Raw genomic sequence first — 12,603 nt, 5'->3', positions numbered from 1 at the left:
TAGCTAAAGAAGCCTGTATCCTTGTATCTGACAGGCCAGAAATAAACTTCTGCTTCAGATTTTGGCCTCAAAATTTCACCTCTGCAGTGCTTCACGTAGGCTTGCAGCTTAGCTGACCTATCACTGCAGTTGGTCTGAGCCATTCATCTTTCTCATTGCCTGCTGCTCATCCTTGCTTGCTTTCTTAGTTTGTCTTTCTTTTGCCTTTGATTCAGCTTTGTAGACTCAATGCTCCCTTGTGCTGTTAACGTGCAGGAGATAGAACCTGTGCTCCCCAAAGGAGGCTGCAGATTTTCTGAGGGCATCACAGGCACTCTTCTAATCAGTATAATGATCCCTCCTGAGGATATCTAGAGATTTTAGCTTCAGTGGGAGATCTAGAAGCCTCCCAGCTTTCCAGTGGACACAGTGCTTAAAAACCAGAGGAAAGTTGGACCCAGATCCAGAAAATATTTGGGTCTCATCTTCCCTTTGATTTCAACCAGCCCTAAACCCTGACCTGTAGGCTTCTCAATCAGCTAATAATACAATGTGGAGCAAAGCAACATTTAACCTTTGAAAATTTGGGCTATAGTATAAAGCTTTTCAACACTTTGAATTTTTTTTTTCCCTGTAGGCATATACAAATATTCAGAGAACCAGATGTTAGTAAACTGAAGAAAAACTATTGCCGCAATCCAGATGATGATTTTCACGGTCCCTGGTGTTACACAGATGATCCTCTTGTGCCCTGGGATTACTGCCCTATTTCTCGATGTGAGTACTTGGCACGCTGCTGGCACTGTCAGCTGTGCAGTCCCAGGGAAGCCACGGTGTCACAGGCCTGTGCACACCTTCCTATTGTCACTTGTGGCTGCAAAAATGTGTGATTCTATCAAGAATCAATTGTGCGTGACTGAGAAGGAGCAGACAGAAGCTGCTTGTGCAATATATGAACAAGGGGTTCTTTTCCTTGACCAGCTTGGAGATTTCAAGACTTATTTATGCAGCAGGAGCACAAAGGGGCTATTACAGATGGTCAAACATTTTCCAACAGATCTAGCTATTGAATGAGGGCTGGATGGAGACAAAGAATTGTCTAGCGGTCAGAATGCTGGCTGTGGCCTCAAGAAACCCAGGCAGAGTTATCTTCTGGGCTACAGGCTTCAGAGACTCTTTGTGTGATCTGTCTTTGTAATGTTAGGATAACTCACTATATATATGCTGAAGTGTGTATGTGCTATAGAGATTAGATTCTGCTTTTGGATGTTTATGGCATGATTTAAGTCCTGGCAAGAATTAGGAAAATCATGCCTCCAAAGTTGAATGTTTAAATCTAAATAGCTTAAATAAACAGAATTAAGAATCCTAGGGAATTCAGCAATAAACTGATGACAAGTAGAAAAAGATAGTTTTATGCTAAAAAATGTGCAATTCACATTTATGTTCAAAATCTTTCTCTTCAACTCTTATTTCTAAGTTACTCTGCAGTATGTCCTGGGAGAGCACTTAAACGGTAAATCAGGCTTTTGAATGCATGTCTGTGATCTCCAGAGGTTAAGGATAATGTTACACTCATTCCTAGAGGCAATCTACTGCATTTCCTCACAGCCTGAACTCCAGCAGCTCTAAAAAGTGGTATTTGAAGTCTCAGGTGATATTTTGGCATCTATATGATGTGTAAACAAAACTGTGAAAAAGGTTATTTGTGTCGATATAAATGAAGAATAGCTGAAAAAATATACTTTTTATTCACTCATTCTGAGTTCATTATTTGGATCTATGAATTCTTAAGATGTACTCTCAGCAAACATTTTTAGGGCACCCAGAACTGGTGAGTAGTATATTTCTGCAATCAAACACCAGAGTGGGACTATGCCAGTTTAACAATTGTAATATATATGCACATACATACAGTTATACATAGAAACATATACATAGAAAACATGTGTGTATGTGCATATATGCATACATATATACACATGCATATATGCATTTGTGTATACATGCAGAAATTTCACTATGGATATAACAGCATCTATATATATGAATATACCTCTGTTTGTGTGGTGTATCTATATATTCACACATATATTTTCTTAATGATGGAAATCTATCTGGATGAGACTATTTAAATTTTTCTTGTGCAAGTTTTCAGCAGCTACCCCTGTACCTCTAGCTCATAATGCTGGGTCACTCTGTACGTGTCACTGAAGGTAAATATTTAGAAACAAGTTTAAGCAAACTTGTTGTAACTATTTTTTAATTGGACTAGATGGAAGTACTGAACCAGATTTTGGGGATCATGTTTTGATAAGAATAAGTTTTTCCTGATAGGAACCTAAAATGACTTTCAAAGTTTTTTAAGGAATTGAAAATTTCCTTCAGTTTTCTTTGGATTTAATCACATGACTTCTATAGTTCCTAAAAGCTTATATAAAAGTAATAACTTCATTTCTCAGCATTTGCTTGTTTGAATGAAACATGTAAATTGAACATGATAGGCAGCCTGATGTCTCCAGGATTCAGCCAAGAAGAAAAATGCTTGACATGCCTGCTCCAAAATGTTTCTTTCTTATTTCATTCTATTGGAATGAAATTCTGCCCTCTTGTTAAGCATTAATGAATACTGCTTTTGCAGTGTACTGAAGAAATCATTGAAGTTTAAAACTCTGTGAGCCATTAAACTTAACAATATGTCATTTGCTGTTGAAATGTAGTAAATTTTTAAATGTATTTTAATTTTGTATTATGGCTGTCTTGTGTGTCTGTCTAGGTGAAGGTGATACAACTCCTACTACAACCACCGTGGATGGTAAGTTTGTGTATGAACTGTGCAGTGCATGACTATCCTCTAAATCTAGACATTTCTTTCCAATTGGGAAACCAAGTAAAGATTAGTAAAGTTATAAAAAACCCACCATACAAACTGAGCAAAATTAATTTTACAAGTGAAAAATGGGGAATAGCTTTGTTATATTTCTTTATCTATTCTCACTGTCATGTCTTGCCAGTAGTGAGATTTGGTGATGAGCTTCAATGTTTGCTCTTTAACTATGTAAATCTCAAAAATCTATTTAAATTTATGTATTTTATATTCCCTATGGATATTTAAATAGAGCTGCTCAGCTTCACTGAAGTAGTTTTGATGGCCTAGAAATATATTTCACTAGCAAAGGAAAGTTAATAAATATAGACCTTCTTGTGGTCCTTATGTGCAACTGTGCAGGTTTTCTACCACTGCTTTTAGTAAAATGTGATCTCTGGACCTGCTTTCAGATACTGCCATTCCTTGTGCCTCAACAAAACATTTGAGAGTTGTAAATGGAATCCCAACACAAACTAACGAAGGATGGGTGGTTAGTTTGACGTACAGGTAAATATCACTTTGATTAGAAGGGCAATGCAACTACTAGGATATTTGTTTTAGAATTGTAGAAAATGTTGACCATAATAACAATAAAAGAAGATTTATACATTGCAGTTAAGTTCTGTAAAAGCAGAAAATTAGCATTCCTCTGATGTCAGGTGATGCCGTAGTATTCACTCTGCTGGTAGAATGCTTTATATGTTCATTATAGCTAACATATACACATGAACCTGCAAAGTACTCATAGTCTTCTGTTCTTCCACTTAGCTACTGCAAACCTTTTCATGACACTGGCTTCACATTCACCATTAAAGTGATTATTAAGAGACTTATAGAAAAGAATTGAATTTCAGATCAATATTTTCACTTTGATGGCAGAGCATTTATTTGTGCAGCATAGGATTCAGGATTTATATCTGTGTCAAAGAAAGCTGTCCCCTATGACATGGCATGGAATTAATATTTATTTGGTGTTAAAAAAATAAGTAAGTAGGGGCTATAAGTAAATCCTTTTCAATCTGTAAAACAAGATCCTGACATGTACAACTTGTGTATAACACATGTATTATATTATGGCAGATCTTTGCTGCTGTGTAAAAGCCAGAACACAGAATGACTGCTTCCTATGCTCTTTTCTCTGGTTCATAACTCATCAGCTGGAAGTGTGAATCATGAATTTATAACAGGATATATCTCATGCATCAGCCCTGCTTCTTCTATCATGAAAAATAAAAGTTAAAAAAAACATCCTTTTTCTGCTGGCCCAGACTAAAGGGAAGCTCAATTCTATTAGCTTATGATTCATCATCTCATTTAAAACTATGTTTACAAGAGGTATTAAATGAAAAATGGAAGTAAAGGAAAAGATAAAAAATACATTCCCTACATCTCTTCATAGCTAGAGAAGTTCATGGAGGGGGGTGGGATCTTCGCATCCCTGTAACCTTGGCATTGTATGAGATCCATCAGATCAAAACCTTTCTAGGAGTGCATCGGATGGTTCAGAAAGACATTCCTAGTGGAAGATCACTATATTCCTTGACCAAATAACCAGATAGGTGGGCTAAATCTTTCCCTGGAAAAGTTAATCTTTGCATGGTTTGAAAAGTAGCCTTGATATTTGATGAACTTTTGGGCAGGTAAGGTGAATCACATCTGGGTGTCTAAAATTGAAATAGCTATTGTTAGGGTAGTTGAACCTGGATTTTCTGCTATGCAATAAAATTCCATGAAACATGAGTGCTTAAATGATTGCAGATCCTTTTATGAATAAGGGATTCCTGGAATACTCCAGCAGCAAAATCTATCTTGAAGTATTACATGTGGGCATAAAAATGTAGTTATATTTTGTATTGTTACCAAGGAAGCAAATAGAATATTGTCTGAAACAAAATCTTAATGACATCTGATCTTTCTGCAAGAAAGCCTAACTGTATGCTCCAAAATGGAATTGCTGTGACTGAATGATGAAGGCCCAGGGAAACTTAGAAGTAATTAATATTTGGTAAACAAAGCCCATCTCTAAATCTTAAATTGATCCATGAAATTTTTGTGTATATCCAATTCAGATTCTGTAATCAAATGTATTTAAATGGATGTCATCTGCTTCACAGAACCAGCTCTAAATTTGCCCCATATTTAAGTGAAGAATTAAGCTTTCTATGTGTACTAACGAATCTTCTAACGCAGATGATGAAAGTCTGTATTAAACAATAATAATGCAAACTTAATGTGGAAGAAGATATCTATACTCCTGATTGTGATATTTTTATAATAGAATAAGCTAGAACCTACATTTTAGAAGACTCCAGCCTTTTGGACCAGATATTTTGCTCCTCAACCAAAATATGATTAAAAAAAAAGTCAAAGCTCTGTGTTATCCTGCTGTCTGTGAACTCCATATATAGTCTGGTATCCATCCAGTAGTTCTTTGCAAAGCTTTGAACATTTGTGTGATTTGAATTTATAAATTGTGAGATTTTAAGCTTTTCCCAAATTGCTGACAATTCTGATTCACTTTCCAAAGAGCTACAGAAAATAAATGTGATTTTGGAGGCACAGAGAAGGAAACTAATTAATCTACATTCCACAGTAATTTTTTTTTTTACTGTCATGCTTAATTGCTTTAATTTTACTTGATATATTATGCTTCAGGTTTTCTATAATCACATGTAGGATGTCATACACTGCAGATTGTTTCCAACTGAAGTATGTGGGGACACAAATCTCCTAGGGCTTGTAATCAAATAGGAACTCTGCACCTTGAGGTCAATGCTTTGAATAATACTTACATGAATAATGACCAAAAGTTGTTTACATCTGGTGGCAGTCTGGGGACTTGCTTGAAAGTTTCAGTCCAGTTCTTGTTACAAAGAATTGCCCCCCCCCTTTTTTATTTTTTTAATTTTAAATTAGGTGTCTTATTACAAATTCAGCTTTGAAACCACTAAATGGACTGAGCAACTGCATTTGTCTTTCTTTCTGGTTTTTTGCACATTGGAGTAAAGCTCTGCAAAGTCATGTTACTGTAAGTGTTGAAACTTTGGAGCAAAGGGACAGAGACAAGTTTTTGAATGCTGTCAGTCTGTCACTTTTCACCAGCAAATGTGTGGGAACAAAACATTCTTTTAACTTTTTGATTATGTAGAAACTAATATTAGTGGGATTTATTTTTGTTTAATCTTTTTCCTTTTCTTTTTTTCCTCCAGGAATAAGCATATCTGTGGTGGTACTTTGATAAAAGAAGAGTGGGTTCTTACAGCAAGGCAGTGTTTCCCTTCTCGGTACAGTAGTCTGGAACTTTGCAATATTAAAATCCATCTATTTTCGGGAACTTATCAGCACGATGCTTCTTCAACTTGAATGCAGCAGTTTTTCCTCCTGTTTGGCTTTAACACTGCTTTTTTGATATAAAAGGCCTGTGGGACCTTGCTGTTTTTTGTTATTATTGCTGTAAATCTAAATAGTCCTGGCTATTTTACGTAGAAGCATAAATAGATTTTCCAAGTGTCATGGTTAGACAATTGCCTTTTTATGAGGATAATCTCATGCTTCTGCTTAACTGGACAAAATAAAATAGAAAACTTGGGTAAATCTAAAAAAGTTCAAAGGTTCATACTGTCCAAGGATTTAAATGTTTGGATACTGTTATGAAAAAAAAAATTTAGTAACAGTTAAAGATAAAATTATGTAATGGCTTCAGGCCAAAGCCTTACATCCAAGCATGTTGATTTTGGAATAGCAGTTGGCAGCATGAAGCCATTTCTGCTAAGGAGCATTAGTTAAGATCTTCCAGCATAATCATATTAAGCAGAGTTTTTCTGTTATTTTATTATACAGTCAGCAAAATCATAACCAACTTTGCCTCATTTAGGTACAAAGATTTGAAAGACTACAAAGCCTGGCTTGGAGTCCATAATATCAAAGGAAAGGGAGAGGAGAAGCGCAAACAAGTGCGGAACATCTCCCAGTTGGTATATGGCCCTGCAGGGTCAGATTTGGTCTTACTGAAACTCAGCAGGTTAGTAGCTGTTAGTGTGAATTTTCATCTTTTCACTTTCATCTGCTGGGTGAGATTCTTCCTAAATGAGATTTGCAAGTTCACTGCTCTACGATCTCCAGTACTACAGTTGCTGTCTCCATGGGATGAGCTTCCAACTGAAAGAAATTTTATTCGATACATGCAGAAATGCAGGTACATCAATGTTGCTCAGAAAACAGATGTCACTCCTGTGAAATCATACCTACATTATTCTTCCTGTTAACCTTGTTTAGGTTTGTTGGGAGATTTCAAGAAAACCCACTAAGTGCCCACATGGACTAAGATATGGTTTTAATTTATAGAATAAGCACCAGATTCTAGCTGAGATCTTCATGTATATACAAGCTTTCAAAATTTCTCCATATGAATAAACCTATATATCCAAATGAAATGCCATCTCTGCTTACTTTTAAGATTAAAACCCAAGTTAAATAGCATAAAAGTGGTGACAGCATTTCAAGAATTTTTTGACAGTTGGCAGCCGTAGTACAAAAAGTAGGTAGAAGAATCCATCAGATTCTTCAGAAACAGAAAATGAAAGGAAAAGAATTGGCACAGTTTTAAATTGCTGTGGTCTATAATAGACTTAATGTAATTTTAAAAACACAGTTCAGAAGGTTAAATAAAATCCATTGTATCTATTTACTTTTTCTTCATTTCAGACCTGCTATATTGACAAATTTTGTAGAAATAATCCGCTTGCCCATTTCTGGATGTACCATTCCAGAGAAGACCAGCTGCAGTGTTTATGGATGGGGATACACTGGATGTAAGAAACTATTTTTAAAAACTAAATGAATACGTTGACAACTTACTTCCTCTTGTCATTATAGGTGAGGCTGCGGGTATGGCCTGATGCCACGGTTGTCCAACACTTCTTGTTAAAAAATGGAGTTGTTTTTTTTTTTCTAATTTTGTAAATCTCTGAGCATTTTATCCAACCTAATTTAACATGAAACATTTTCCACTAGTCTCTCCTTATTTGTTGTTATTTCAGGGACAGGCAAAATAATACAAACATTTTGAGGAGTGAATTAGAGAAAAATACCAATCTACATGCTAAAGAAAAAATAGTAAATTTTCTCTGCAGAAACAGTTAGTTAACAGGGTTTTTTGACAAATCTTTGCTCATCTACTTGAGTAGTCTCTTTCTGTAATCCAAAGCAGGGCCATGTGGAAAAACTAATACAGAAACATGTAATCAAAGACTTTATTAATATAACAATAACAGCGAACTAGGCATGCACAGGCAACCCTAAGTCTGGCATTTCCTAACTTTTGAGTACTTGACTTTGCAACCTTTCTAATGTTTATTAAACACAGTTTTGTGTGAAGAAAATACAAATATGTGGGAGAACAGACATTTATTTAGTCTAGTAAATGCTATATCTGGCTAATTATGTGTTGATAAAAAGTTAATAGCTGCCAGTTGACAATAATTACTCCAATATTTACTGTGCTCAAATGTTTTTTTGCCACAGACCCTGAGTAAGCAGCAGCAATACACTCACACTGTCCTGGAAGCAGAGCAGAAGCTAGGCTGGAATTCTGAGGCTGTCTTCCTCGTAGCCACCACTCTGCCATTTCTTTGTGGGTGGCAATTAATCTGTACCAGCCCTCTCCCAAATGACTGCCTTTGATGTTCCCAGCATGTCCATATTAGCCATCCTCTGGGGGCATCGGCTGTCTGGGGGACAGGGACATCAGGCTGGAGCACAGCACAGCATCACAGGAAAGCTTAGCTTAAGAGAACTGATAAGGAATTTGCAATGTTGTGGAGTTATGTAATACAGTAAATACATAACATCTGTCATCCAAGGACTTTGTACTATATTTTTTGCACTACTTTATATAATCCTCACAGAATCCCGGTCAGGAAGAAGTGTTACATCCATTTTTTATAAGAAAACAGGATTATAAGTCAGTGGAGGGCAAGCTTGGCATTTTCTTTTGATGGCTGTGCAGAGAACGGGCAGGTCCAGGCCCTTTATTTATCTTTGCAGCTTGTACAGGCTTGTCTTTCGACATGTAGAACAAGAGTAAGCTCCACAGGGCTCCTGCTTCCTGACCTTCACACTGATGAATGGAGATTGCACAAGGCTGTGGCTCTGCCCTTGCAGGCACAAAGTCATTCAGGGTAGCTGAGCCAGCACAGATTGAGAAAAACTCCACTCTGCTGCAGTATTTTTCAAGTCACACATCCTTCCCTAGGCCATGGCAGGCACTGTTACACATTAACTCATGTTTAAGGCAGGGAGCAGAATCCTCCCTCCACTGATGGGAGTGATAACATTTTCAGGCTCTTTTTCTGATTTCTTTGATGACTGGGCAATCTGGTGGTGAGCTGTAGAGTAAGCCCAGTTAAAAGCCCTTTATTCTAGTACTAAAAAACTTATCTAGATATTCTCAGAGAACTAAAAAGACATGAAAACCAAACAAATGTCTGGTAAATCCCATTTTCAGAAAATATAAGAAATCCAAAATACAAAAGCAGGATAACAGTGGGGATAGACAAAAACGTGAGTTTTGGAGAGAAAGTACAATAACTGAAATTACATGAATAAGTTTATGTGGACTGTAACTTGAAACACTTTCTTTCCCCTAAAATACAATAAAAATTTTATTTTCTTTTCAATTGTAGTAGTTAACTATGATGGCCTTCTCCAAGTAGCAAACCTGTTTATTTTGGGAAATGAGAAATGCAACCAATATCTCAAAGGAAAGATTACTGTGAATGAGTCTGAAATATGTGCTGTGGCTGAAACCGTAGGTGCTGGGCCTTGTGAGGTAAATATTACATTTCCTAATACATTTTTAGGACTCTGGCTATTTCTTTCCCAAAAAAATAAATTACTGGAGGTATTTTAAAATTATTTTCATTGCACTAAACTTTTGCATTGGAAAATTATTTGTGTTACAAGTCTTCTGTTTTATGTCAGTGTAGAAATTACTTTTATTTCACTGTGCTACCACACCACTGAAAGATTTCCAGGAATCTTATATATACTCATATACTAAGACACTTCACTAGACTGAGGCAAACTTGTGTTCTGTATACTAAGGAAAAAGGTGGGCTCTGTGGTAGCAATAGCTGTGTGTTTTGACTGAGTAGAAATCAAAGGCTGGAACAAATTTACATCCTTATTTAGATGAGGCATTGCATGCAAAATACATAACAGTCAGTACTCAACAGAGGTGATAAAGTTATGAGGAAGGAGAAAGATTCAAAAATGTGCTGAGGTTTTTATGAGTCAGAAGTCTGGAGCATTTTGTTCTCCTGAGCCTGGGCAGCATATTGATGAGGACAGGAGAACCACTTCAGTGATCAAGTGGTTTGGTACAGTTGTTTTGCTTAGCACTACTTGTGATGATGGAGAAAAGACATCTGAGGAGAAAAGCTGTAAATAATTTATTACAGGAAGATATAATATTTTTTTTGATGGAAAATCTGACTGCGGATATCTAGAAGGAGAGAAGTCATGAACATTATTAAGTATTTATTATCTGAAATAGGATTGTTGATTTCCTAATACCAATGTTAACTGTGTAATAAAATTTTCCCTACCCAAGGGTACTACCAAACCATGGGGAAAAGAGGTCATCTTCATAAAGCTGAGGCCTCTTCCATTTGTTATTAATAATCTATGGGATCATTTTTTGTTCCAAAGTATTTCTTCAAAATAAAATGTTTAATTGTAAATGAGGTCTTAGACTTGTCAAGACTTATAAATGAAACATCTGCATGGGAGTCTGCTGGGGATCCTGCACTTTGTTTTCCCCTGCAAGAAGAAATGGAATGAATTAATATTAGCAATCAGTCTTAATCACTGAGCAGTTTCCTGCTCCTTAAGTTCTCCTTTGAAGCTACTTTCCTCAGCAGAGAACAGGCAGAGGAACAAAATCAGATTGGCAGGTGAAACTCCACTCCTGAAAGTGTTTTATGAGCAGCTCTGATGGCTCTGACATAGTTCATTGTTCATGTGGGAACTAGTCTGCCGTCAGTCAGAAAAAATCCCAAACCAAATAAAGGTCAAGCATTGTTGTTTCTCTGGTGATCCAGAGAGAATGCAATGCTAATTGTCAGATTTCCTTTTTTTAAAACAATAACTCACTGTCTGATATGAGAATTTGCTGTCTAGTTTTGCAGCAAGTTTGCAGGGTCCAGTCTACCTTTAGCCTTGGTAGAAACTGCAGCATCTGTGTTCAAGTCCCAGATCTATGTGATTGTATCTGACTCTGATCTCAGTGGGTCACACTCCAAATTTTCATGGAATGCATAAACTACTGTATAGGTGTCTCATTCATTCAAAATAACAAAAAAAAAAAAAAAACATTTTAGCAAGTTATGTCTCAAAATAGTGCTTTAAAAAGTATTACCTTTTTATTACGCTCGTTATTCCTTCTGCCTATTAGTACATACAGATTCTCATCCTAGGGCCTTGCAAGATGATTGAAAGAAATATACTAACCTGACTTTGTCAATATGTTTGATGCAAAGCCTGTCATCATAACAAAGATGTTTATCTGTCAACTCACATTCAGCTCATCTGGTTTATATTCACATAAAAAATATTAGGCTTGCAGGTAGCTGAAAGAGGTGACTAAAATCTGGTGGTCTGAAGTCATTAAAATGACATGTAAAGATGGATCACAGAGCTTACTTTGCACAGAAGGAACAAAAGGTCAGAGGCCAACTCTGACATTGTTTGTCATAAGTTCTGGTTATGAAAAAAAAAGATATTGGAACTTGGTTTATGTCCTATGGCAAGAACACTATTGCTTAGTGCATCTTGCCATCCCCAAAAGAAACCATTCAGTAGCAGACAGGTGGGAGCTGTGTCTTGGAGCATTTTGAGAAGTGACACTCATGCTGTTTATTTTTTTCCCAGCGAGATTATGGTGGTCCTTTGGTTTGTGAGCAAAACAGGCTGAAGATTGTAATTGGTGTCATTGTTCCTGGCCGTGGATGCGCCATTCGAAATCGTCCTGGGATTTTTGTTCGGGTCTCATATTATTCCCGGTGGATTCACAAGATTATGATGACCTACAGAAAACCCTGAAAAAGTCAACAACTCCCACTGAAAGATTCTGGACAGCCTGTAATTAATGTGTAATGTAAAGAACGACAATTTTTTAAGTACTTGATAGTCAAGTTTGTTGAGCTTCTTTTAATATTTATGGGTGTTTTTGGTGTTTTTGTCTATCAGTGTTGTTTTATAAATGTTGGAGTGACTTACAGTATATGCAAGTATGGTGACATATCTCCTGAAGATACTTGAATGGATAAACAATTTTGCAAAGACATTACTGGATGATAAATGGTTTTGTAGAAATAGATCATATGACCTCCTTGATGCTGCTCTTCAGATTATCTTAGGAGAAACAAGTTATAGTTCTACTTAACACATCTTATTCTTTCTATGAGCCATATATTTCTCTTCATATATAACAAAAGCCCTACTGAGAAATACATGCGTCTGTCAGGACAGCATTTATGATCATATTTCTCTTTCCCCCTTATAAGAGGTCAAAGATTTCAGTACTTTATAAAAAAATAATATCTTTAGTAAGAAATCTTTTCATTATTGATGGACTTTGACAAACCTGCCATAAGCAGAGTTCTCGTAGAAGTCACTACCACTTTCTTTTACACAATGCTTACAGACTCTAGTTCTGCACTTGGTTCCTTCAGTGTATATATGGTCCTCTAACA

At 36.3% G+C, this 12,603-nt stretch overlaps 1 protein-coding gene across 1 annotated transcript in view; it reads left to right on the top strand.

Annotated features, from left to right (window-relative positions):
- HGF (hepatocyte growth factor) overlaps nucleotides 1-11,981 on the top strand; it is a 53,406-nt gene extending 41,425 nt beyond the window's left edge. Inside the window, exons 11-18 of the mRNA XM_064732991.1 lie at nucleotides 617-756; nucleotides 2,756-2,794; nucleotides 3,259-3,355; nucleotides 6,058-6,132; nucleotides 6,723-6,869; nucleotides 7,553-7,659; nucleotides 9,532-9,677; nucleotides 11,780-11,981. Of these exons, the coding sequence (XP_064589061.1) occupies nucleotides 617-756; nucleotides 2,756-2,794; nucleotides 3,259-3,355; nucleotides 6,058-6,132; nucleotides 6,723-6,869; nucleotides 7,553-7,659; nucleotides 9,532-9,677; nucleotides 11,780-11,950 (922 nt within the window). The 3' untranslated portion in view covers nucleotides 11,951-11,981. The remainder of the gene's footprint in view (nucleotides 1-616; nucleotides 757-2,755; nucleotides 2,795-3,258; nucleotides 3,356-6,057; nucleotides 6,133-6,722; nucleotides 6,870-7,552; nucleotides 7,660-9,531; nucleotides 9,678-11,779) is intronic.
- Nucleotides 11,982-12,603: the final 622 nt, after the last annotated feature.

Source organism: Zonotrichia leucophrys, chromosome 1A (genome assembly GCF_028769735.1).
Source record: "Zonotrichia leucophrys gambelii isolate GWCS_2022_RI chromosome 1A, RI_Zleu_2.0, whole genome shotgun sequence".
Lineage (NCBI taxonomy): Eukaryota > Metazoa > Chordata > Aves > Passeriformes > Passerellidae > Zonotrichia > Zonotrichia leucophrys.
Note: the sequence above shows the minus strand (reverse complement) of the source record. Positions and strands in the feature narration are given on the sequence as shown.